At 55.1% G+C, this 27,050-nt stretch overlaps 1 protein-coding gene across 4 annotated transcripts in view; it reads right to left on the reverse strand.

Annotated features, from left to right (window-relative positions):
• The window catches only part of CRHR2 (corticotropin releasing hormone receptor 2), a 47,363-nt gene that overhangs the window by 17,885 nt on the left and 2,428 nt on the right, over positions 1–27,050 (reverse strand). For 2 of the 4 annotated variants that reach the window (XM_046669918.1, XM_046669917.1), the window contains exons 2-3: positions 19,865–19,958; positions 12,920–13,045 (exon numbers count right to left, since the gene is read on the reverse strand). In XM_046669918.1, coding sequence (XP_046525874.1) covers positions 12,920–13,045; positions 19,865–19,958 — 220 coding nt within the window. Of the gene's footprint in view, positions 1–12,919; positions 13,046–13,203; positions 13,388–19,864; positions 19,959–27,050 lie in introns of those variants that run through there. The other 2 variants (XM_046669921.1, XM_046669920.1) reach the window with 2 other exon arrangements.

Genomic DNA, 27,050 nt, shown 5'->3' on the forward strand with positions numbered 1-27,050 from the left:
TATTAAAGTTGGAATGGGAAGTGTGAAAAGATATTTCAGAGCACCCGTGTCAGATGCACAAAAGTGCAGGTTCTATTGAAGGGGAATGTACAAAGGTCAAGGATGCTCATATTTACCTGTCTTTAAGCCCTAGCTTGACATCAAGGTCTAGCTCCTAAGCCGCCCCCTCCAGGTAGCCCACCCTCGACCTCCAGCCAGGAGGAACCCCCCCTACCTGAGAGCCCTTCACCAGCCTCTTCTCTGCCTAGCACCATCAGTTTGTGTCTTACCTCTCCCACTGGACTGCAAATTCTAAACCATCCATCATTGGGGGTGATTTGTACCAGGGTTCTGCTCTCTGGCTAATGGGCAGCTGTTTGTGGAGTTTTCTTTGGGGCCTATGTTAGATATACAGTATAAAGCCAAAAAAATAAATAGCTCACAGAGCTGGAGGGGGAAGCTTAGATTGTTTTGGGAAGCAGTGAGTTGTGAAATAATTAAGTTACTTAAAAAACCCACTTCCGTTGAACCGACAGTGAGTTAAAAGCAATCAAATTATTAAGAAGCACTTGCTGAAGAGCAGAAACAAAGGGGGGGAGTCTATTAGCTTAATTGTTTTTTAATTTGGTGCTCTGAGCTCACAGATTTTTCAAATTCAGGGATGTTACGCGCCTGTTCCTGCTTCCTTGGGCCTGTCAACATGTGGCCAGCCTCTGGCAGGGCCCTGGCCAAGGTGTGATGACCAGGCCAGTGACAGTCTGACACGGATTCTGACCCCAACGTGAGGACACAGGCTCTTTGCTTTTGACCAGGGCGCCCAATTCCCCTCTTGGGTTTTCTTCCTCCTCAGAGTTGTTTTACTGTGGAAAAGTTGTGTATTAAGACAATTTGATGCATAGGGTCAGTGACATTACTGAACTAAACGACAGAGTGTAGGGTGAAGCCAGAAGACCCCACGTCAAGGTATCTAGGGAGTATCAGGTCCTTCTGTAAAGTGAACAATCCCTTTCTGATGGGGGTTTAGAGTCCCTCTCCACAGGCCTGTGGGAAGTGAACAGATCCTGATCCCAGCTGTGGTTCAAACGGCAGAAAAATTGATCTTCTGGGGATGTGTTTGTAGACGTTATCTAGCTCTCTTGAAGTTCAGTACTAAGCCCCTTCCTCTGGGAGGGGTTCCCAGATTGCTCCCATCTCACCAATTTTTCTCCTGAGACCCCCACTCCCCACCCTGGAGTCCTGACAGCCTGAGCCCCACACTCCAGCCCTTGCTCAGGACCTGGCCTGAGTTGTTCGGGTGTGTGAGTCTGCCTTCTCTGATCAGCGTGCGGCTCCCCGAGGACAGGGGCTCAGAATATTCATTTCCCAAGTATGATATTTTGTGGTGGGTTTGTGAATGGGAGGGACTCAGGACAGAGAGGCTGCAAATCTGAGATCTTTCTGGGCCCTTACATCAGTGCCCCTGGGGTACCAAGTTCTGTGGATTCTGTCTCCTCTTTCTTTTTCCAGAGTCCACCTCCTTCCTGCCCATCCCTCCATGCTCTCTCTGGTTGTCTTGCCTGGACTGGCACAACAGCCTACTATCTTGCCTCCCTGCCTCTTCTCTTGTCCCCTCGACTCTCTCTATCCTTTACTCTGACTGCCAGAGTGATCACTTTGATTCCTGCTTAAAAGCCATCAGGGGCTTTTTATTGCTCTTGGGAATAAAGTCCAACTTTCCTGGTGTGATATTCAAGGCCCTCAACACTCGGGCCCCAGCCTAACTTTCCCCACTCACCTCCACCACTCTAACGGCAGTTGACTTCTGCACTAGCAGGCCTGCCGCATCCCTGGCTCTATGCTGAGCCACCCCTTGGAACACCCTCCTCACTCTCACCCACTGCTCACTGACAAACTCCTACCTATCTTTTAAACCCCAGCTCATATGCCACTTCCTCCTGGAGGCTTCCCCAACACCCGAGCTATTAAGCAATCTCTTATTTTTTACCTCTAAACACCTTCTCTATGTCTTCCCATCTCTTGAGCACAGGCTTTCACACTCTATTGCCCTTGAACCACAGCAGCACATGCATTTCTTATCACAACCCAGTACACACGCACCACTTTACTGAATCCAGTTTCACAAAGTGAAATTTGTTTTGACCACAGCTATAATATTTTTCTTTCTATTATATTCTAATGAATCCTATTTATTATATACAAGTGCTTGTTATGACCCACTAAATTGACTTCACAATCCACTATTGTGCTACAATCCATGGTTTGAAAAACAAAAATCTCTTTTAGAGCATTTGCCATAATTCACTATGGACTTCATCTCTTTGGACTTGAGCCCTCTTTTCTTTGCTACTGAACTTGAGCTGCTTGGGGACAGACAAACAGGGAGAGATCATATTGAGGTCACTGGATCCTCCCTCAGAAGTGAGCCATTGACTACAGGTAGGCTGAATCAATTCGACTCAGATCTGTCCAAACCTTGGAAAGCAGGGTCTGAGATGTGTGATGTAGTGGTGGGAGGGGTCACCCCTCTGGGGACCCAGCCATGCCTGGGGATGTGGTTCTGGCTACAGACACTAGGTGCCTGGGGACTGAAGGACAGATGTTCCCAGCTCTTCAGGGGAACTGGCTAATGAGGACACTGAGCCCTCAGACACAGCTTTGGACAGGAGAGGGTAATACAGGAAGAGTTCCCCAGGAACCATGGGAAGATGGTCAAGGAAAGTTTGAGGCCAGGTGGCTAGGCCAGGATCTCGGGGATGCATGCAGTGAGGTAGGTACCTGTTACCACGGCAACACAGGTACCCCTGTTGAAGATCGATGCTGATGGTGTGTGATGTGGCCTGCCATGGGCATTAGGGTCTGGATGGTACAGGCAGGGTCTTCTCTTCCAGGGCTCTGTGGCCTGGGAAGCCTGGACTCTATCCCTAGCAGTTTTCCAGGACTCTGCCTCCAGAGTGGCCCCAGCCTGTCAAAAGCCCCCATTACAGTGGGCTCCCCCCTTACAGATGCTGACACTTTGATAAGAGTTCCTGGTTCAGGCAGTCACCTGAGTGATCCAAAAGCCTGGCTGGGAGAAGATCGTGGCCCATATTCTATTTGTAGTTTTGTATCTGGCTGGCTAAGTGACCTTGGCTAAGCCCCTTCTCTTTTGGCCTGAGTTTCCTCTCTCATAAAAAGTAATGTAAATTGTTTCTCAATGATGCTACTCCATCTGAGGTGGGCCAAGTATTTGTTGTATGAGATTTCTCAATTTGCTAAATTCCGGTAGTACACTTGAGCCATTGTGACAACTCCAAATGTCCTTACATCACTTTCAAGTGCTCCCTAGGTTGGCACTTCTATCTCTCATAGTTTAAGTGGCAAGGTATGGAAGACAGGGACTATGAGGGACCATTTCTGGTGGTAGTTATGGGGGAAAGAGTGCAAGAGACAAGTTGGGCACGGTGAGTGAGTGGGACTGTGGGGCAACAATGTGGTCACTGGATATCTGGAAATAAAATGACAAGAGTAGGGGCAGGAAGGTGCTGGCAGAGGGGTGGGAAGGACCAGAAGCAATAGTTACTGAAGGAATGAGGTCACTGTGCGCGACCAGAACTTTCAGCACCATGAACAGCAGAATGACATCGCTCCCCACCACACATGCAGGTGGGGGACCTTGGAGAGCTCCCAGCACGCAGCCCTCCCACCCTGCTTTCAGCCCCAGAAGGTCAAGCTAACTCCTGTCCCTCTTTAAGGCCCAGCTTCAGCCCTAGTTCCTCCAGGTGCTTCCATGACACTCCAGTCCACTGAGGGTTCAGCTGCTCACTTCTCCTAGCTTAGGCTGGGCCAGGATTGCTCTCTTGCTGACCCCTGTAAAGGGGTTATGCTTTCCCAGCTGGCCCAGGGAGGCAAGGCCTAGGTCGCCCTCTCCTTCGGCACTTTCTTAAGGACTACACAGAGCTGAGTACATAGGGGCTCAGGATGGACCGAGGTGGTGCTGTTGCCTAGGTTACCGGAGAACTCTGAACGAAGATGAGAGGCTTGGAGTGGGCTGAGAAGACAGTCCACCACCTTGGATGCCCAGGCTCTGCCAAGATGCACAGCAAGTGCAAAACAGTCACACCTGCAGGAGGCATCTAGGGTCTCACACACATGCCATAGGTAGGCTGAGCCCCGCCTCCAGAACTGCTGACACTGTAAGTCTAGCCCCATGGTGAGTAGGGGTGTCAGTCTAAAACAGCAACTTGTGGTCAGCATCCTCCAGATTCCAGGCAAGAAAGCTTCAACTGTTCCCAGGAAAGTGCACTGGAAACTGGGTCAGCAGGCATCTCCTTGGGAATTTAAGAGGGGGAGGCAACTTCTCCCTCATTTTCTCTGGAGGGGCCCAAAGAGGGAGAATGACATGTCCACGGTCACCAGCAATGAAGAGTCAGAACTAGCTCTCTCTCCCCTGGGACACTTTTTCAAAGGGGAACCTGGAGTCAGTGTTTCAGGAAAGGTGAGGCTCTCCTTGCTACACTGTGTTCCAGAAGATGCAGCCAGCTGTGCCCCTTCTGCAGTGTCTTAGCCACTTAGTGTCTAGATCCCCAGAGTAGAAAATGCCTTAGGGGCCAGATACCCACCCTCAGTCCTCTTACTGCCTTTCCCTGGAGGTGGGCTGCTCCAGACCTAGCTATCTTCTTCTGTCTGGCTTGAGGCCTTGCTGGGAAATCTTTGGCCTTCACCTTGTGTAACCTTTCTTACCTCCCGTGGGAAAACTCTCCACTGCCTGGACTGGGCAATGATGCTATGGGGAATAACCAGTTGCTTTTCACCTCCAGTTGAGACCATTTGGGGAAGACTCAAATGGTCATGGTACCAACAGCATAGTCCCCCTAAGCTTTCCAAACAATGCGTGTGTCTCTGAGTTAGCACTCCTGCACCTCTGAGATGCGGCTGCATTAACTAGGGCTGGCTGGCTCTGGGTGCAGCTTGAAGCTTCCCTGTCTCAATCTGATACAGCACATTGGTGGGGTTGTGGGTGGGGGCAGCTGGCGATGCCACCCAAGCTCAGAACCAGCCTGACTAGAAGGAGCGCTGGGTTAAGAGACCGGGAATTTGCCATGCCCACATCAGTCACCAGGTTGAGAAGGGCCTCCCCAGGGCTGCCATCTCCTTGTGGCCTCTGGGATGAGGGACAGGGAACTTCTATTTCAGTTTTTCAGTGTTGTGTAGACACTGCTCTTGGGGCCCCAGTTGTCCATTCTGGACCTCCAAAAACCCTCAGCTCCCTATTTCCAAAGGACTTTTCACTCATGATGCCCTTCCATCCTTGAGTGAGCATGGGAGGGGTAAATGTACATACTTACTTCAGACAGTGGGGAAACTGAGTCAGGGAGGCAAAGAGCAGTTTAATGGAGACCACACTGGGCCCATGAAAAAGGGAAGGCATGTGACTGGAATCTAGCTCATTGTGTGAGACTGCAGCCCTCCCCAGGGAGGGGCAAGGTGGGAGGAGGCATCTACCCCTTGCTCCAGCCTCTATTGTGCAGGGCTCCCTCCTTCCAGTCAACCTTAGCAACGCTCAATGGGCTTGTCACCATGACGCCAGCCCACGGAGGAAGGCGGGGAGGAGAAGGTGAACAGGGGAACCCCTGAGGCAGAGGCTGCTATGGAATGGAGGAGCACCAGGGGAAGGGGGTCATAAGAACTCATCGAGACTGCCCCCTACCTAGAACAGAGAAACTCAGGCCCAAAGAGGAGAAAAACCTGTCCAAAGGTGAGACAAGCAGTTGGTGGCTTGGCCAGAATTAGACCAGGCTCTCAACCATAGTTTCTGTGAAGTAGGGTGGCATGAAGACATCTCTGGCTGGCAGAATCCTACGTCTTCTGTTTAACACATGGGGGTTCTGGGGGACTAACGGGATACCTCTCTCCAGAGGCCTTTGGGGATCAGACCTTCTTAGTGTAGACAGACTGCCCCCTCCCAATACACTGTCTAGAGGCCATGGAGTTGTGGTGCATCACAGAGGCAACAGAAGGCCACACCACCCAAGAATGAGGACAACCATCCTTGGCGTGAGCAGGACCCTCAAGGACATAATCCCAAGGATACAACTGCTCCTGCTTCCAGGCCTCAGGGTAGCCTCCACTTCCCTTGCTGACAATACCCTAGCTGTGCATGGGGAGCCCCAAGTAGACGTGACAGGGCCCCATGAGGTCAGTATATTTTCTGTGCCCTTCACACATATAAGGAGACTGAGGTTTGGATGAGGGGGACCTGCCCGTCACTTAGTGAATCATGGCACACCAGGACTTAGATGCACCCTCATGAATTTGGGCCCAGGTTCCTCCAGCTGTTCCTCACCCCACTCCCTACCCCTCCAGGCACTACGAAAGGAGCTCCTGGCCAGACTCCGCAGGACCTGGTAGGAGGTTGGTGGGCTGCACTTGGGGCCCTTTGGGGTTGTCCCTGAGAGTCCCTGAGAGCTTTGCTGTGGGAGTTCCAGACTCTGTTGTAGTTTCTGCGGGTGGGGAGGGAGAGTGGGCAAGGAAGGATGGTGTAGGCTCTGACTTAATGAGCAGGAGAGAGGGCAAGGGGAGGGCCAAGGCGAAAGCTCTCAGCCAGCCTGGATTTAGATTTAGATGGTACATCCTGAAAATCAAGCAGCATGCTTCCAGAGCATTTCAGTCCTGCATCACGGGGCTACAGACAAGCAGCCGGGGCTTTAAAGCTAGCAGAAAGGAGGCCCATGACCTGGTCTGGCATTTAAGACCGCCACGATCTGGGCCCTGTTCCCTCTCCCTACCTCTCCTCTCCACCTCTGTTCCCACTCTTCCTTCCACCTGATACATCACTGGCCTAGTTTTCAAGGCCCTGTTCAACACTTCTTCCATGAAGTGTTCCCAGCTTTCCCTTCCTTTTGGAATCGGCCTCCCCCCATGTGCTCCTACAGCCTTGGCTGTGCTATTTCACTTAAGAGCAAATACCAAAAAGTTCTCTTTAAGAGTCTGTCTGTCTGTCTCTCTCCCTGGAACAGTAGCCCCTGGAAGCCAGGGTCTTTGAAGAGCCCGTTTCTAGTGGGGAGAGGGCAACACACCCACAAAGTCAATAAGAGGTGAGCTTGGGCAGGAAAAGGGCCGTGATGTAGCTGGAGGAGTCCTGGAGAGGAGGGAGGGAGGATGGAGGGGGCTGCACCTTTGGTCCTCCCTGAGGTGAAGGGTCCTTTAGGGAGAAGGACAGCCAAAACTCCACCTTTCCACTTCTTGGCTGCCTGGGCCCCACGCATGAAGAGGTGAAAGATGCTGGAGTGTGGACCAAGGGCTCCCAGAGCCAGCAGAGGCCATGCAGGGCCCAGGTTGGCTGTGGGACACAGGGCACGTGTCTTTTCCCCTCTGGGCTAGTCATCTCTCACCCTTAAGTAGCAGCAGAGGGCGGGCTGGGCTCAGCACAGAAGGCCCTGCAGCTGGGAAGCTCCGGGGCGTCTGGAGGGCCAGAGGTGCATCCACTCCTGCTCACTCTCCTCCCTCCTGCTTTTAGCCAAACGCTCGGTGACAGCCATGCATATCCTACTTGCCCACTCTCCCAGCAGGGAAACAGTTCTCACACAGAGGGTAACTTCTAGCCCTTGGGTGCAGGGTCAAGGTGTGATCAGGTCTCACTGGGACTGAGAATGCAGACCTGAGTCTCTGAATTCACAACTTCCACTTCCTCCACCAAGAGGGCAGGGTCTGTCTGGGGACCTCCCTGTGGCTCCACCCCTGCACCAGGCCTGTCCTCCCCAAGTGTGACATCCCCACTGCTCCAAGACCTTCAAGGCCCATTCCCATCCCCTCCAGGAAGCCTTCCAGGAATGGCCCCGTGCCCACCAAGCCCCTTTCCAATCCCTGACTGTTGATTTGTGTGAGTCTGGTCTTTAAGCAGCCTGGGGCTCCTTCAGCCTTTCTTATCACCCCCGTCCCCTCGGGGCTGAAGAGGGGATTCCTGCACAAGCAGGCAGACCCAATGGGAAGACCCCTCTGGCTAGAGACGTTCATTTTATTTGTTTCCGTTTTAACACAACCAGTGCTTCAGCACGTCTCTGGAAGTGGAGAGCCCCAGTTCTCCCCACGGGGTCGGGATAGATGGGGTGTCTCTTCTTCCTCTGTCCTGGCAGATGCTTCAACACAGATGGGCCCAGCCATTCCCACCAGGACAGAGTGGGAGCCTGAGATCAAGGAGCCAAGGCTAAGCTGGGCTGGGCTTAGGGATTTTGCAGGAGGAAAATGGACCTCGTCCAGGAGGAGACAGCAGGACTCTCCTGTGCAGCCACGAGGACCACAGAGACAGGCAAGAGGAGGTGCCAGAGTCAGGCAGTTGGAATGAGGGGTGAGAGGAGGGAGAGACAGAGGAGAAGGCAGGGAGGAGGAGGGAGAGGAGGGTCGGGAGGGAGAGAGGGAGGAAGAGAGGTGGAGAAGGAAGAAGAGAGGGAGAGAAGCATAGACAAGAAAACCAGAGAGAAACAGAAAGATAGAGAAAGAGAGAGAGAGAAACTACACCCAGAGACAGAGACAGAACCACACATAGAAAAAGAAACAGAGGCAGAGGCAGAGGGATCCACACACACAGAGACGAGCTCAGAGGAGTCTGTGTAGAATGGTGGGAGGTGGGAGGAGATGGAATATAGCGCCCACCTCTGGCCAGACCACGGCTGGGCTCATCCATTCCCCTTCTCCCTGCAGACTGAGGCCCAGGAAGGGGATGGGACCTGCCCCAGGTGAGGCTGTGTACAGACATTAGGACAGTTTTGGGTAGCCCAAGATTTGAACCTGCTTCCCATATGGGCCCAGGGAAACCTGGGGGCACGCAGAGGACACCTCCTGCCGTTGAGCTGAAATGTTAGGTCCTCACCTTCCAGGCTCCCTTGTAGCCAGAGCTGGAGTGTGTGACCTGGAGCTTCACACACTCCCTCCACCCCATCAGAGGCACCTGCCAGAGAGACATCGTGAACTGGGGGCCCACACAATGGGGGTGGGGAGCAAGCCTCCTGGGGGCCACTGCAGGAAGCTGAAGATCCCAGGACAGTGGTGGAAGCAGGGCTGTGGCCCATCTGGCAGCCAGGGCTGGTGGTGTTGGCAGGGCCCACTCAGGGAGAATGGAGGTCCCCTCACTGGGCCAGCTCTGCCCTGAGTTCTTGGCTGCGGGTCCCAAATCTGGTTCCTCAGCCCACCCAGTGATTCCACAAGCTCCCCCAAATCCTTTCAACAAATCCCTTTTCTGTTTAACCCAGTAGAGTTGCTTTCTGAGAGGCAGCAGAGACTGGGTTAGAATCCCTGTTCTGTTACAAGCTATGTGACTTTGGGAAAGTCACTTAATTTCTCAGCGCCTCAGTTTCCCCATGTGTAATATGAGGATAATACTATGTCTCTGTCACTGGGTATGTGTAAGGATTTATGCGTTAACACAGGTCAAATGACAGCACAGACACACGGAATCTGGGCCACTGAAGCTGCAGCACGGGTTGTGGGGAGGATCCTCCAGGGGACTCGGACACATGGACGCTTAACTTGGTTCTGCCTCAGACGAGCATGTGTGACCATGGACAAGTCCTTCCCTTCCCTTGGCCACTGCTGCATCTGGCAATAGTCTCTGGGTGAGAATAATCAGGGCTCTGACCCAGCCTCCTACTCTTGCTACCTGTGGCTGTTAGCTAACCACACATCTGAGAATGCCTTGTCTCCAGCCCGAGGCGCAATCCTGGGCTTTTCTCCACCCAGCCAACTGTGTCCTGGACATTGCCACTCAGATGTCCCTCCAGCAACTCAGTCAACAGATCCCCAACTGTGCTCAGCATTTTCCTGGTGTCATCCCTCACTCCTCCCACTTCCCCATCCCATCCCAGTCTTGTCAATTACAGAGGCCTGAGGTCTCTTGCCTCCATCTTTCCCTCTGCACCCACATCTTCCACTCTACCTACTGACCACGACCACGGACCACCACCAGGGCCAGCTGCAGTCGCCTCCTAACCCCTCCTCTTGCCTCCAGAGACTCTGTGCCCCAAAGCTGAGCTCCTCTGCTCAGGAGCTCCTGCAGGTTCCCTCCCACTCCACACTGACAGAGAAGTCTCTGCAATGCCCGGCATCTTCTGACCAACATCCACCTGTCTGGTCTCGTCTGTTTCTTCCTCCTGTTACCTGTGCTCCACACAACACTCACCAGTCCTGAGGCACAAAGCATGGTCCCCTCCCCTCCTCTGTACCTATTACACTTGCACTTGCTAAAATCCCGCCTGTCTCCAGAAGTCCAGCTCAGACGGCTAAGCCCTCCCTGAAACTCCAGGGAGGAGACAGGAGGAGTCTTCTTCTGTCCCTCTAAGCTCGCCTCACAAACTGTCTCTCATGGAGGCAGTGCTGCCCCGTGGTTAAGAGTGAGGGCTGTGGATTCCGCTGTCTGCACTGGTGCATAGGAGCTGATTACAACCCTGAAAAGTTACTTCATGTCTCTGAGCCTCAGTTTGCTTGTCTGCAATATGGGCACAGAAGCAGTACGTATCTCAGGGGGCCTGAGGGAGGTGAGGATGGGTGGGATCATGTGTGCAAAGCTCTCTTGGTGGCACCTGGAAAGTGATCCACTCTTGGTAGCTTTGTGGCCGATTCTCTGTGCTCAGTGGCGTGGATGCAAGCTTGCGGGGACTTAGCCGCCGCTGCTCTCCCACCCGGGCAGCGCCTGCCCACTGAAGAACGAGGCTTCAGTAGGGTTTGGCTGTCCACAGCAACACTGAGCAGGAAGGGGAGCCAGGACCCTTGCTGCTCCTCCCCAGGCTGCTCAGGGAGCTGTTTTCCTCTCTGTGTCTTTTTTTCTAAGGGAAGGATCCCACTGAAAAGGCAAACAGCAGGAGGAAGCAGCGGCCAGGGGGCGGGATGGAGGGGGCGGGGAGCGAGATCAATCACAGATTTCCACTGCCAGGAGCTGCCTCTGTGCTTTCTTCCCACCTCAGCTGGCGGTGCTGGTTAACGGCAATGCTCCCCCGCCCCTTCCCTAGCAGTTACAGTGCGGGCAGCACGTTGGTCCAAATGAAAAAAATTGTTCATTACATACCAGGGGCTAATTGGCACACGTGCCAACCTCAGTGGTGCTTTTTTTTCAGCTTCTCATTTGATGTGATGCGAGTGGTCTGGGGCCCGGGCTCCGGCACCTCCTTTGGGATGTCATCCTTGCCTCCCCTTCCCCGCCTCCTCCTCCTTACCTCCCCAGTCGGGGCATTTATCACTCTGTATTCCTTTTGTGTGTTGTGATTGTGAGCGAGGGCCTCAAAGCCAGTGCAGGGGCTGGCACATGGTAGGTGTTTAATAAATTGATTGAACAAATATTGTGCTCTGCTATGCCGTGAAGAAGAGATGCAGGTCCTGCCCTCGAGGAGCTCCAGACTGGTTGGGGAGAAGAGGAGACAGCCCAGGCTGGGGTAAGAACCAGAGCAGAGCTCCCTCAGGTCCACCTGCTGTGGGGCCAAGATGCTTCATCATCTCACTCAGCCCTTAGTCTCTGGGCCCAGTCGGAATCAGGGACCCTGATCTCCACTGCCTCACCCCACACAGCTCACGGGATCCTCCAAATACAGTTTTAAAATCTCAGGACTTAGAAGAAGCAGGGAAGTCATTCCTTCTGCTTGCACACTTCCTGTTTTAATCACGGAGAGGAAGCACGTCCTCAGATGATGGAGAAATCTTCCTCAGTAGCCCCACTATCTCTCCCACCCCCTTCCATGAGGAGCACCTCTGCCGCTGGACTCCTCGGAGCACAGCAGCTCCCTGAGCCCACCAGAGCCTTCCGCTGGTGCAGACAGGGGATCGTCGCTTAGCGTCAGCTGCAGGCACTGCTGTCCTGCCCTCGAGCCATCTCTGCCCTTAGCCTCTGAGAGCTTGGACAGGCATGTGTATGTGTGCATGCGTGCATGTGCGAGGTGATGGGGAGCTGTGCCACTATTCAGACACATATTCAGAGGGAGGTTGCTAGGATGTTTCCGGGATGAGGGGCTTCAGGCAAACAGCCCCGCCCCCCCCACACAGGGTCTCAGGGGGCTCTCTGCTGGTGGGCTGGGGCTGGAGATGTGAGAGGCGTTCTGGGTGGGTTAGCCATAGCTGCGGTCCCACAGCCTCACAAGACACTCCCACCCAGCTCCCATCGGACACTCCACATGGCATAGACTCAGGCACCCCAGAACCAGAGCTCATAGCCAACAACCCCCCCTGGCTGCTGTGACTCTGGCAGCCTCTGCGGCCGTCTTCCCCAGAGCGTCAAGCCAGGCTGCACTTGCCAGGAGGAAGGAGGGCACAGGCTGTTTCTCCCCAGGAGGTGGGGGTTGGTCCTGATTCAGACGCTACGCATTACCTGGGGTGCGGGAGTAACGCTGCCCACAGCCCCTGACTCACAGCCAGAGGACCAGTCTGGGGACATCGGGGTAGGGAAAAGGCGACACTCCACACTCTGCCCTGCGGCTCTATGCTCTGCATGCCCCACCCCTCCAACACAAGCGCTCACCTCGTCTTTCCTGACTCCTGCCCTCCTCCTCTCCGGTAGGAAAGAGTCTGATCATCGCACTCAGCCTAGGGGCTGGGAACTTAGTGTATGTGTCCCCCATGGGTGGGGCATTGGCTAAACAGAAGAAGCCCTAGTGGGGAAACTTCAGGCACCCAGAGCTTACAACGTGGGAAAGAGGTTTGCCCTCAAAAAGCAGGAAGTATTACTTTCTCCCCTTTCTAGGCTCTCACCGCACGGAGCACGGGAATCGTGGGCAAATAAATCACTGCGTTACTGAGGTCTGAAGCTACAGTGGCGTCAAGGCGGAGAGGACGCCCCCAACGCTATAGGGGGTCCTTAACTCCAGCGGCAGGCCGGTGCCGCGGCCCTCTTCAGGTCTCCGACGCTGGGTCCGGGGGTTCGGGGCCCTCAACCGTCCTCCCGGGAGGCGGGCGCAGAGCCCGCGGCGGAGGGTCCGGGGGCACTCACGGGTCGTGTTGTACTTGATGCCGTTGAAATATTCTGGGCACGGCCTCTCCACGAGGGCTCCGGCCGCGCTCCGGGGCCAGCACGTCCCGATCTGGTCCAAAGTCGTGTTGCAGTAGGAGTAGGGACCTGGCGACGAGAGAGAGAGCGGGGCTCAGAGGGGTCGCCCTGGTCAAGGGGCGCCGAGGGTCGCAGGGCGCGGGGCGCCCGGAGCGCGGGTTCCAGGGCGCATCTAGCGCGCCAAGGAGGGAGCCCACGCCGCCCAGGTCCGCTCGCCTCCCGCCTACCCTCGGGGTCCAGGGGCAGCCCCCAGCCGTCCAAGAGCAGCTCTTCAGCCAGGGCCAGGCTGCAGTTGGCTTCCAGCAGGCTGTGGAGCAGTGCTGCGTCCATCGCGCCCCGGAGCCGCGCGCCAAGAGGCAGTGTGAGTGCGCGCCCGGCGTAGCTGCGAGAGACTCGGTGCGAGGGTGAGCGGCCGAGAGAGAGCGGGGTCCTGGCCCCTGCTCGCCCAGTCCCGACCTGCCGGGCAGCCTCCGAGCGCTGCGCCGGTCGCCGGGAGCTGCCAAGTCGGGACCTTCCCGAAGAGGAGCGGCGGAGCGCAGGGAGCAGCGGGTCCTCCAGCTCGGTGGCGGCCAATGGCGGCGCCAAGGGGCGGGGCCGGGCGGCTCCTCTCGGCCGGGTCCAGCCTCCAGCCCCCGGTCCCACTGCCCTGCTGGGAGTGCACCTCCTCAAGCCCGGGCACGGTCCGAAGGAGGGCAGCGCGGATGGAGAGGGTGGGCGCGAGGTGGAGGAAAGCCCCGTCCGAGGATATCAAGCCTTGGGGCTGCAGGGGGCGGCCAAGTGCGCCCGCACGAGGAACCCACTGCAGCCTCCCTAACCGAGAGCCTGAACTGGGCAGCTCGCAGCCTGAGTTTTTTCTCCCTGAGCGAGGACACTGAGGGGCGTGACAGGGGGAGCGGAGAGCCCATATGCAGATCTGTGCTCTAGAAAAGCCTTTGTGGCTTCTGGGAAGGAAGTGGATTGGAGGAGCCTCAAAGGAGGCAGGGAGGCCACCGAAAAGTCTAGGGACAGCAAGTGTCCTGAATGCACGAAGCCCTGGACCAGGCGGTGGGGGTTGGGATGGAGAGGGGTTTCGGAGGGAGAGCCAGCCCTGATGAGGAGGGACTGGAGAGAGGAGTGGGTGGGTGACTTCCAGCAGGAGCCGGGAGGCAGGGATGACACCAGGTGGCCCGCTTCAGTGACTGGGGGTATAGTGCTGCCATTTAAGGAGATGGAGAAGTCCAGGGGAGAAATTGGCTGAAATTATCTACAGGACTTCCAACACCCGGGGCTTACTGCCTCAGGCTCCAGGGAGACTAAAGTGAGAAGTGAGAACCTGTCTCTCTTCCTCCTGGCTCAGGTGGGGCCCCCTGAAACAGGTTTCTGCATCAGTGTGTGTGTGTGTGTGTATGTGTGTGTGTCAGGGTTGGGGGGGCATGGAGATCGCACTCCACAGCAAGTGTCTGCTGACGGGGCGGATCTAGGCTCAGGACACAGGGCCTGGGGTGTGGTATGCCCCAGCTCAGTCTGGGTTCTGCTCCTGCCTCTGTCTCTTGCATGTTACCCCAGTTCTTGTCCTCCTTTCTGGGACTGTTTCTCCGTCAGTGAAATGCTCTGAGGCCCCTCCCTGCGCTGAGAGTCTCTTGTCCTGAGTTATGAGATGCAAAGCCTGAGGAAGATGTATGTGAGTGTGTGTGCTGTGTGTTTCTATCTTTAGAGGGCAAGGAGAGCTGGGACCCAGTCCCAGTGGGGCTGGAGGCCCCAGGGGAACTAGGCCTGTGCCCCCTGCCAGCCTCCACTGGGAACCAAAGCTGCCACCGAAGCCTGAGACCACCCTGAGCCAGCACCACGCCCTGAGCAGGGAAAGGGGGGCTGGGCTGCCTTTGTGGGCTCCAGTCTCACCAGCCTCCCTGTTAATGCTGCTGTCACTGCCCAGGCAGAGCCAGAGAGCACCAGGGAGAGGGCTGAGCACTGGAATAGCTCCAGGGCCGGCTGGCTGGCAGGTACCAGGGGCAGACCAGCCAACCAGGTCTGTCCTCTGCCTCCTGAATGGACATTTAAAGCCCCTGGCTCCGTGCTGGGCAGCTGCAGACGCAAAGGTCCCTTGGTCTCCACCATAACCAGTGCTGGCAGCAGGGAAGATAGTCTGAGTCCCAACCCCAGCCTCAGATCTGAGTCCTGTCCTCGGTCCCAGGCTGAGTCCTGCCCCACAGGGTCCCACAGAGGCTAGAGTGTGGTTGGCAGGGTCCATCCATGTCTTCAGTGGGAAATAGCCTCCACGCATGAAGGAGGGCCCTCCACACACCCATCACAGCACTGGGGAAGAGAGAAAGCAAGCCACACCGAGTTATTCACTTGCTCATCACCAGCGCCTCTGTGCAGGGAAGCCGCCGTATAGGGGGTGCGCACCCAGTACCAGAGGCCAAGGACTTCTCGTCTCACATGCAGCTGTCTGCAGAACAGAAGATTGACCTGGGGGACCTGGATTGCTCCTAACTGGGAGAGCACATGGAATAAAGATTCTTCTGGGAAGTGACCATTTTGGTGGCAGAGCCAAAGTCTGTTCTGCATCTTGACCAGAGCACAGACCCACAGACCCAAGGTCCCTGGTTTCCAGGATGCAGGGCCATTTCTGCATGGATCTGATCGTTATAGGCACGAGTCTCTGTCATTCTAGACGTGACCAAGAGGAAGCTATAAAAGGTGGCAGCTTTGGGACAAATTGATTTTACAGCTCACTTTAGTGTTTGCAAATAGGCAAATGAGGAAGATATGAGAGAGAGCAAACACTTTCCTCAATTAGATTAAATCCAACTCCAAATAAACAAAGTCTGGGGCCTTTTTGCTAACTAAGGAAGCGGAGGTGGATGGGCGGCCCCTGGGATGGAGGTGGGCCCTCCGGCCAGGCAGTGGGGGAGAGGTATTTGGGCAGCCTGTGTGTCCCCAGGCTGGTGGGACAGGTTGCAAATAAGTTCCAGAAGTGTGACAGATGCTGGGGAAGATGCTAGTGTGTCATGAGCAGTATGGGATGAGGCAGGCGCCTCTGGCCCACCCCTGATGGGAGCTGCAGTGGCAGTGGACGGTTCCAGGCAAGCTCAGACACGCATCATGGTCCTCCAGGGCACAGCATAATAATGCCCAGCACCAAACAGACATGCAGAACACAATGGAAACACACACAGCATCACACACAGTCACACTTCTTCACCGCATCATACACATTCTCTTGTTCGTCATACCACCCAGCAAATGTCAGCTGGGAAACAGGATGTGAGGGGACAGAGTCTGTCTTTACATCTCTGAAGGGCTGTCCTCGGTCAGACTGAATAGATAGGGAGTACACAGAGCTGGGACAAAGTTGTGGGGTTTGCTGGGAGTTACAGTGGGGCCACTGAGGGCATGGAGGCTCAGAGAGCCCTGAAGGTGCCCACTCTTGCCTTATGGCACTGGGGACGGTGTGCCCAGGCCAGATACATCTTCCTTACCTGACCTCTGCACAGGGGATATGGCCTGGTTTGCTCATATCAAGCCATGGGACCAGGCTGCAGGACCGGGGAGGGGGGGCCGTGGCAACCTTCCAATCCTGTGTTGTCATTTACAAATGGGCAAAGGCAGGCCCAGAGGAGGAAGAGGAATCCTTGCTCCAGCCCATCCTGGGCCATCCTCATCTCTGCAGCAGCCCAGCTGGGCTCCTGGGCTCCTCCACTGGGCAGTTTTTTTCCTATAATTAAGATCACGTCACCCTCCTCACAAGAGTGGCTCCCCATGGCTCTCAGGTTGGAGCCCAGCTCTTAGCATGGCAAAGAACATTCTTCATGATTGTCCATCCTCCATCCTCTCCCTCCTGCTCAACTTGAGATGCCCTTGGGAACAACCTCATTCCCTGCAACCATTCTGTCCCCCCACATCTTTGCATGTGCTGTTCCCTCTGCCAGAGGGGGAAGGGCCTCACGGCTCTATACTCCAGTTAGCCTGGTTGCCTCCCACTCGTCCTTCAACCGTTCAGCTAGCTCTCACCTCCTCTGTCTCATCTGGGTGGGGCGGCCCTCCTTGGTGCCCCATCTGCTGGGGGGCTGGTCTATGTCACACCAAGGTTGTTGGTTTTTCCACTGTTGCCTCTGCCAGCCTGTGACTCCCCAAGGGCAGGGCTGGTGTGTTCACTAAATGGCCCCAGCTCCATCAGAATGTTCCAGGCCGCCTGTGCTCAGAGTCATTACTGAAAGAAGAAACGCCTTGGCAGTAGCCCTGTCTTCCAGGTCAAGGCTGTCTTCCATTTGACCAGCCCTGATGTGTGTGTGTGTGTGTGTTTTGGATTGGGGAGTTATTTCAAGGGATCCTTGAGCCCATTCAGACCCTTATATTGCCTATGGACCGAATAACTAATACGTCTTGCAATATATGTCCTATTAGATGCCTCTGTGATCAACAAAACAGAAATAACCCATTTAAAGCCCGCCCGGAGTCTGTTGTGATTATGTGTGTTTTTCCTTTATTTGGACCTCAGGGGCACACAATTTAATTGGCCGCAGTCTTTGATTCATGACCCCGTGTCATCATTAGCCCACACATGGCCCAACTTTATTGTATTTCAGTCTTGCCTCTTATGGAAGATTGTATGTTGTAGTAAATATAGTGAATCTGTCACCTAGTCCAAAACTAGACCATTACTAGGCACATATTTATCCACAGGCTCCTGCCCCAGAGGGAACATTCTCTTGAATATCGCGTCTATCATTCCCTTGCTCTTAGTTTTTTTTCAGTTCTATCACACACATGGATGGATGTCTAAACAATAGATTGTTGGTTTTACTTGTTTTTGAACTTTGTCAGTCATTATGCATTTTTTTCAATCGGTGGACTCTAAAAAGGAGATCACTTCCATGTGGGGACCTGAGAAACTCTTCCTGAAGTCCAAAGGCATCCTAACAGCCTGCCCATCCCACCTGAGGGGCCCGGTTAATAAAGGATGCTGTGCTCCCACGGCGGCTGCCGGGCAGCATCGACAACAATGTGGTGGAGGGACATTTAATGACATGGGGAACATTTAATGACTGTGAATTCTAAGAGGAGAAAGCAGGTTACAAAACTGTGAACAGGGGATCATCCCAGTTTTGAGGAAATGAAAAAATAAAGAGAAAAAACATGAGGCTCTATGGATTGATAAACTCCTAGGGGATATAAACATTGTAAAAATTCCTGGGCTGTGGGATAATGAGCACTTCTTGTCTTCTTTCACTTTTAAAAATATTTTTTCCAAATTATATGTGTATAACTTGTATCCTGTTTGTCAATAGATGATTGATATTACAAGGCAAGCAGGGGAGGCTCGGTGTTTGCAGAAGTTAGGGCTCTCTCCCCTGGACTCAGAGGAGGAGAGCATGGAGTACCATGAACCAGGGATCATGGGGAGGCAAGGGTCTGTGCCACACTCTGGCGGGGAGGGAGGGTGGGCAGAAGGTGGCGGGTCTGCTGGTGAACCAGCGCTGCCTCTGAGAGCAAAGAGCTCCGGTGAGGGGGAAGTTGGGGCCTTCCTGAAATAGGGGGCTTCCATTTCCTGCCTGATGGCTGCTTGACCTGTCCCATGCTGGGGTCTCCATGGTCTCTTGTTCAACCTTCATAGTAAGCCCTTAAGGTCAAATTAGCCCAGTTCCTAACAGATGAGGAAACTGAGGCTCAGATGCTATTATTGGCTGAATTGTATCCCTCAAAATCCATATGTTGAAGTCCTAGCCCCCAATATCTCAGAATGTGGCCTTACTTGGAGATAGATAATTAAGTTAAAATGAGGTCATTAGTGGGGGCCCTAATCCAATGTGACTGGGGTCCTTGTAAGAAGAGGAGATTAGGACAAAGACACACACGGAGGGAAGACCACGAGAAGACACAGGGAGAAGACGGCCATCCACGAGCCAAGCAGAGAGGCCTCAGAAGGCCTTGATCTTAGACTCTAGCCTCCAGAATTGTGAGAAAATACATTTCTCTTGTTGAAGCCACCAAGTCTGTGGTACTTTCCTGAAGCCCTAACAAACGAACACAGCTGGGCCAGGCGACTCGTCCAGGTCACACTGCTGCTCGGTGAAGGAGGTAGGCTTTAGCCCCGGGTCTGTCTGACCCCAGCACCTGAGCTCTTGAGCACACCACTGTAAGGAGGGCAGGCAACAGGGCTTTTCTCTTTGATGCCCCACTCAGGCTGTGTTCTGTGCTGGGTCCCAGTGCTGACCAGCACCCTCCTCTCCTTGAGCCCCGGCAGCAGCTCCAGGTCCCAGGCCACACCCACCCCCAGCCCTCCTCCTTCCCTGCTGCTTCTATGGATGCAGACCTGGGAAGGTCAGGACACTGGGCGGGGCCCTGGGGACGCCTCTCAGGAGCCCAGAGCCCGTGAGAGCCCGGGGCTGCTCTGAGCTCTGCAGTGGCTGACCCCGACTCTGAATCAGTCACCAGAAAACCCTGAGAGGTCAGAACTCAGGGGCTGGGCTGCTGCTTCACAGGTCCTTAACCAGGAGGTGACACTTGTAGCTACGGCAACCTGAGAAAGTGGCTGGTCTTGCTCAAGTTTGAAAGCAGAGGGGCACCCTCTCCTCAGGCTCTTAAGTGCCAGCCCAGCTGGCCTCCTCTGTGTGCAGAAGCAGGAAGCAGGGAGCAGGGAGCTGGAGGAGGACTCCCAGCCAAGCCCTTCATCACCAGTGAAGAGCCTGAGCCCCACCTGGGGAAGGGGCCTGCCGGAGACAGAGACAAGAGCTGGGACCAGAAGCCAGAGACTGTATCCGTCCTTAATGCCCATGTTGTTCCCTCTCCCCGGCCTCCCCCCCAGAGCTTGGGCTGGCCCAGGAGAGCTGCTTCCTTCTCCCAGGCTCTGGGCCCACCCTCATCTCCTGAGGTCTGCCACAGGGCGGTGGCAGGGGGCTTGCATACCTGAGGCATTGGCGAGGGTCGTGACCATATGGCAGTACTGCTCCAGCAGTGTCCACAGGGGCTGCTCTCTGGGCGCCTGGCTCAGTCCAGCTGCCTAGGGGATAGGAGGGATGAGGGTCAGAGGTTAGGCCCTGGCTAGCCATTGGCAGCATATGTCTGTGCCCCCTGCCCTGTTCTGTCACTCATCCCTTACTCCTCTTCACTCTAGTGTACAGAGTGGGAAACTGAGGAGGGAAATGCCCAAGGCCACACAGCAGAACAGCAGCCTGGCCAGGCTGGAACTCTTAGAAGCAGCTTGACCTCCAAGGCAGGAATCTGCTCTGTCCATCCCTCGGCCCCGAAAGGTCTCCAACTCAGGATGGGATGTGCCCCTATGATGGCGCCTGTGTCCTGCAAAGCTGGTGGGGGTCCACTAGCAGTTCATTCCCCCAATAAATATTTTTAAGACACCCACTGTGTGTCAGGCCCTGGCTGGGGGCCCCAGTGAATGTACTCAGATGGTGTCAGGCCAGGTAAGGAGCCCCAGATTTAGAAGGTGCAGAAGGCAGTGGGGGAGAGCAGATGATTGAACTTTGTTTCCCTGTCACACAGGTAAACAGGAGGTTACAACAAACGTGTTAGGTTAACACATGGGAGAGATTCCTAGCCTGGACTTGGGAAAACAGGGAAGGCTTCCTGGAAGAGGTGACACTTTGGAGGCAGCCAGAAGGATGAGTAGGGGAAAAAGAAGGGACCACTGTGCCAGTGTGGGCACTCATCAGGGAACAGACATGGTTGTTGCAGCAATGGCAATTCCACCCAAAACACAAAAAACACCCAGGATCCTATCTCCTGAAATCATGAGTGTGGGTGCTGGGCATGGAGGGATAAAGCAGATGTGGTTATCTCGGCTCTTGAGGAAACCATCTTCTGGTGGGAAAGATGGATGAGTGACCAACTTGTTACAACATATACAATTTGCTGAGGACGAATAGGGTAGCATCACGGAGGAGGTCATACTGATGTGGGCTTTGAAGGATGAATAGGGGTTTGCTCAGTGGATACGAGTGGTGCCACGAATGGTATTTTAGGTAGGTAGTATAGCACATGCAAAGGCAGAGGCTGGAAAATGCATGGTGTGAGACTGAATGAGAGCAATGCACTCTACAATTCTAACCCTGTCCCCATTCCTCCCAAGACCACTGTTTTTCCTATTCTGTGGCCAGTGTGTGTGCATGAGTGCGTGCACTTGTTCACTAGTGCACGTATATGCAAGATGACTTTCATCTCCTCTCAACCTTGACATTCCTGATTCTAGAATTCCAAAAGGCACTGGCCTACCAGTGGACAGCCCCTCCCCTTTCCCTGCCTGTCAGACATTCCCTCCCTGGCAGCTGGGTCAATGTTTGCCCCAGGATGTCCCCAGGGCCAGAGCCTGAGAGCCCTCGAACATCACGTTCCCCACATCGGGCTCAGTCCATTTCCTGTGCTGAGGCTGGAGGCCGCATGCTCAGCCGCGCCACGCAGGCCTGCACCTCCTAATTAATGACTGCACCAGGTCGGAGCGGCGACGCTGGCTCCTGCGCCCTGGAGAGTCTAGGGCGGCACGGACACCACTTACAGGCACTCACGCACCTGGAGTCTGCCAGCTCTCGCCCACAGTGCAGGGTACAGAAGGAGGTGCTGGGAAGCAGGGGGTGTGTTGTGTGTGATCGAGGTATATATGTAGGGTGTGGATTATGTGTGTGGTTGTGTGTGTGAGTGGTACGTGTATAGGATGTACAGTGTGTGTGTCTGTGTGTAGTGTCTGTGTGTGGGCGCTGTAAGGGGCTTCCTGAGCTGTCAGCGGGAGCTTTGGCCTCCTGGCTTGTAGGACAGACGCTGGAGGCCCCGGTCTTGCTGTTCACATATCCTGGGGCTGCCAGGAGCTCCTTGGCATCAGCTTCTTGGGCATCAGGAAGGCCTTGCTGGCCCAGGGAGCCACCTGCCGGGGTGAGGTGGGCTGGGGAGGGGAGGAGATGTTCTGGGTCCTGGGATCTTCCAAGAAGAATTCTGAGACCCACCCAGCTGGGTGTGGGGAGACGGTGGGTCCTAGGCCTGGCTCCTTACCCCCTTACCAGTCCCCCTTCCTCTTGTTCAAGAAGCAGCTACTCACCCCCTCCCTGGGGGACCGAGTTCCCAGTGAGTTGCCAGCCTCTGGAGGTCACGGCAGAGGCAATGGTTAGCCCAGAGGCATGCGGTGTTGATGGTGGACCCTCAGGCCGACTTGACTCTGCATCTTTGATGCAAGCTCCTTCTCTCAAAGTCCCCACTGTGTACTCTGACCCCGTCACTCAGGTGTTTCATGTGCAACCTTGTAGGGGTGGGCTCTGAACATTTGGCCTAGAACTCAAGGGGTGGGGCCAGGGCACCCTCTCCCAGGACTCAGGCATTGCTGGGCTGTCCTTGCATCAGACACTGTGGTCGAGGCTGTGGCTGAGTCTCCTTGCTGAGCCAAGTGCTGAGGCCCAGGGTGCTGTGCTCAGCATCAGTGTGTGCTGTTAGGGCCTGGGCAAAATGGGCAAGCAGAGCAGGAGCAGTTTTGGAGTAACTCCCAGATCTGGGCTCCATCTCCTGTAACTTCTCTGCCGGTCCAATAAGCCGGCACAGCCAAAGATGCTCATTCTCTTCAAGGGGCTGGCTGGGTGGATTGACTCAGTTCAAACCCACAATATACCCTGGAGGTGCCCAGTGTGGGCAGAACCGCTGCTGGTGGTGGGGGTGTGTGGGCAGGGAGGAGGAAGAAGAAGCCGCTGCCCTCAGAAAGCACATGACGGGCCAGGGAGAGCAGACACAGCCACGCGTAACTACACCCCAACACCTGGGTGATGAGATCTCAAAGTGGGGACACTGCAAACATCCCTGTGTTAGGGCTCTGGGGATGCTGCTTCTTAGCTCTGTGGCCTTGGCTAAGTTACTTAACTTCTCTGAGCCTTTGTCTCCTCATCTTTAAAGTGGGGATAATCCAAACCCCATACTGGTAAACAAATTACTGTATGGCAGGTAGAAGGCAAGAGTTAAATGGTGGTTCTTGTCAAGGACTTTAGGAGGGGTCCAGTTAGAGAGCTCAGAGATGGGGGCTTCAAGCCCCATTGTGGGAGTCCCAAGGTCCAGCTCAAACTCTTCTCCACCAGAAAAGCTTCCTAGAAACCCCGTGTTTCTCCTTCCCCGACTCTCCAGCCAGCGCAGGTTCCCCTCGGCCCTCAGCATCCGTCCTGTGGACGCTGAGCCCCTGAAGACGCAGCCAGCGCCCCCTCACCAGGCTCGCTGCTCAGCAGATGCTGGGGGAGGAAACTGAATCCTCCCCAGAGGACTGGGCACTGGAGCTGAGTCCAAGAGGACAGGAGGGTGTGGTCCAAGGCAGAGCGAAGGGTGAGAAGAGCAGGAAGGGTCCCGGGGCAGGAGCTGCCAGGCAAAGGCTGGGAGGCAGGCATAAGGCCTGCTCAGGGAGCAGCAAGCCTCTGGTTTGGGGGTGCCATTGGGGAGGGAGATAGGTAGGAAGGAAAGGCTTCTTTGATGTGAAGTCGGCACTTTCTGTGTGCTAGACACAGCTCTACATGCTTGACAACAGCTCCTTTAATCCTCACAGCAGCCCCTGAGGTAGCTGCGAATAACCCCATTTTACAGACGGGGCCACTGAGGCCCAGAGAGGTGAATCACCTCCCAAGGCCACAGAGTGAGTGATGGGGAGAAGCAGGACTGATGGACAGTCTGGTAGATTGTGGCTTGGTCAGATACACACAGGAGAGCTGGTCCGGGGTGAGGAAGTGAGGGCCTGTGGTCCACGGATGCTGAGAGGACCCCAGCCCCAGACAGGGTGGCTGTGGGGCTCGGGAGAGCCACTCCAGTATGAAGCCACTCTCACCACAGCGGAGGGGGCACCTCTAGGCAGAAAGTGGGTCAGGGGAGGAGTGGAGCAGACCCAGCCAGCTAAGCAGGGCCTTGCACAGGGGAGATGAGAAGTTTGGGTTCTATACCCTCCGAGCCCCCTGGAGACCTCATTATTTTCTCTTCTGAGGGAGACAACTTGGACTTCTCTACTGATCAGCTCTTGGCTGTCCCAGGGACAGACAGCTGCTGTGTGCCCCACCTCTCCCCTGCCCCATGAGACTACAGGCTGCTGGAGCTCAGGGCCCACATATGTCTGGTTCACATCTGTGTCCCCAGTTCCCGCTCCAGAGCCTGGCATGCAGCAGGTGCTCAATAAATGCTTGTTGGCTGACTAGATGGATGGATGAGACCACGGCCCCTTCAGCTGGGTACAGCTGCACCCCAGCCCCCAGTTCTGGGAGCTCAGGTTCTGGGCTTTTCCTCCTTGTCAGATTTCCTTCTCTCTGAATTTTTGGTTTGAGGTCAGCCCAGGTCCTGGTTCCAGCCTCTGTGTACCTGGAATTGGAAGAGGGCAGGGCAGGGAGCCTGGCAGGGGCAGGAGGCAGTGGGGCAGAGCCAACCCGTCAGCTGTTCTTCCTCTGCCCTGGGTTCTATCCAGGCAGAACCTGTGCCCCAGGGGCTAGGCAGGCCCTAAAGGTGCCACCTCCCTGGAGCCAGGAGGTCTGGCCCAGCCTAGTGCTCCCTCCTGGGCTGGTGACAAAGCTTTGTCTAAATTTAGCCCCTGGTCTGGGCCTGGGAGATTTACGGGACCACAGGTCCTGTGGCCAGGCTGCCAGGAACCGGAGGGGAATGGGGTGAGCTCCCTCCCCGCCTCCTCCCTCTGCCCAAGGTCAGAGAAGGACTCATCTGGAGGGAGAGGATTCCTCCCCAGTGTTTCCTTTCATTCACTGGTTTCATTGAGCCCGAGCTAGGGACAGAAGAGGAAGAAACTCAGGCCCTGCTCTGGGGAAGGAGGAGGAGGCAGGGCAGGGGGAGGAGAGGGGACCACGGACAGGGAGGGAGAGGAGAGAAGGAGGGAGAGAAAAGGGAGGATGGGGGAAAGGAAGGGAAGGAGAGGAGGAGGAAGACGAGAGGGGACCATGGAGAGGAGAGAGGGAGGCGGAGAAAGAGGAGGATGGGGTGAAAGGAAAGGAAAGAGAGGAGGAGGAGGAAGGAGGAAGATGAGGAGGAGGCAGAGTCTGGGCCCTCAGCAGACACAGAGGAGGCTGAGGCAGTCTGAGGCGGAGGGTGAGGGATGGGAAGTCATATGAAGGAAGGAGGTAAGGATTTCTGAAGCGTCCGGGCAGGCTTTCTGAAAGGGAGACCTCAGATACTTGGTTCTCACTTATTGGGTGCTGGACCTTGAGTGAGGACCCCAAGAGCCTGCAGCAGCCTCCAGCAAGCTCTCCCATCCCTGAGTCTCTGCTCCACCAGGTCCCTCTTCCTAAAATGCCCCGCTTTCCCTTCCAGTCCTAATTCAGCCTCCATCTTTCCTGGAGGCACTTCCAGGCCTCTGCTTATCTTCCATGTGTTCTGTCATCTCTGAAAGCGGGGGGCTTCCTCTCTCCTCTGTCCCTCTCCCCTTACCTGTGCCAAGCCCTGGGCACCCCCTCCCACACACACACAGCCACCTGAGGGAGGGAGAGCAGAGGGGAAGAGGGAGAGAGAGGAGGCGGGGAGCGACTACGTTGACCCAATAAAGGTGGGAGCTGGCCAGCAGGATGCCCTATAACAGGTCACCAGGCCTAAAATTATCTCAATTATCAGCTCACCGAATGTCCAGTTTGCCGAAAAGCCATCCCTTTCTGATTTGTTTTGGCATTTGTCTGTGTCCTAATTAGATTTTTGTTAAGAGAAGGGAATCTGGAGTCAGGCTGTGTGGTTTGAATCCTGGCCCTGCCACTTACCAGCTGAGTAAGCTTGGCCACGTGACCTCACCCCAGCTTCTTATCTGTAAAATGGGGGTAAGGATGGTCTTAGCCCGTAAGGTCCCTGTGAAGCTAAAATAGGTAATGTATGTCAGTGGTCAGAGCAGTGCCGGGCACATGGGAGGCCTGCACAGCTGCTAAATAGAATAAACAAAATAAGCTTATTGAATAATCTATCCCTCCCTCTGGTGGATTTGAAACAACATCTTAAAAAATTAGAATTTTGAATAAAGTGACTTTAGACAAACTGGCTGAGGAGTCCTAAAAATGGTTAAAATTAGATAAAGGAGAAAATGACAGCATAGAGGATACAGAATGGTCCTGTAATTCGTAAAGTGCTGTAAATTGGAGATTTACTACTTAATACAAAATTAAGTAGGCCGTGCCCTCAGACAAATTGGTTTTTAAAAAAATACTTAAACAGCAACAAAATGGCAAAAACAGAGAGACTAAATTGGCTGATTAGGTTAGAAAACACTCAGAAAGTAGTTGAATTTTGGGGAAAAGTCATTAGATGAATTAACTTCTGGCAAACAGCCCCCGAGCTGCCCCCTCTGTGGACTTGTGTGTGGAGGGCTGTGCATGTTAGGGAGTGTCCAGGCTTCTGGGGCCTGGGCCCCGGGGTGGGGGGACTTCTCTTTTTGTGAGCCTTCTCAGGACAGATAGCTCCCCCAGAAGCCAGGATTTGGGGCAAGAAGCCACAGAATCACTGTCCTGAGACCCTAAGGGAGAGTATCTTGGTGCCCAAAGGTCCGAGGGGCTGGACCCAGCCAAGAGGGGCTGGTAGACTCCTGGGGTATTTTCAGAGCGGGGGGCAAGCAGCTCGAAAGGTTAGAATGGAAGGTTTTGGAATCCAGCAGCCATATTCCTCAGCCTCCACTGAACCTCTGTTTCCATCTGTAAATATGTGTTCCGTCTTCCCGATGTTTCAGTAAAGTGCTGAGCACAGTGCTGGATGCACAGGGCAGCCTGCACAATTACGGCACGCCCCCCCCAAAGCAGCTTCCCAAAGGCCTCAGAGGGCGACCTGGGAGCACCAGGGTCAAGGCTTGGCTCCTCCGGGCTCTTGTGGTGTGGGCGGGGCCAGGGTGCAGGGTGGCCGCCCCACTCAGCCACCTGCTGGAACTTTCCCAATTGCAAAGCAGCCCAGGCCTTTCCCCTGCGATGTGAGCTCCATGCCCTTGGGATAGAAATCAGATCCCAGTGGGGACCCCCCACACCCCCTGCAGCCACACACCATCTCCTGTCAGGATTGGGGCTCCGGGGCCTTCCCGCTGCTTGCTCTCCTCTCTGCCCTCCTCTAGGACCACCCTGTCGGTGCTCCTGCCATCTTGCCCACCTCCCAGCGGATCTCCCCGCAGTCCTTCAGA

Source organism: Equus quagga, chromosome 8, assembly GCF_021613505.1.
Source record: "Equus quagga isolate Etosha38 chromosome 8, UCLA_HA_Equagga_1.0, whole genome shotgun sequence".
Lineage (NCBI taxonomy): Eukaryota > Metazoa > Chordata > Mammalia > Perissodactyla > Equidae > Equus > Equus quagga.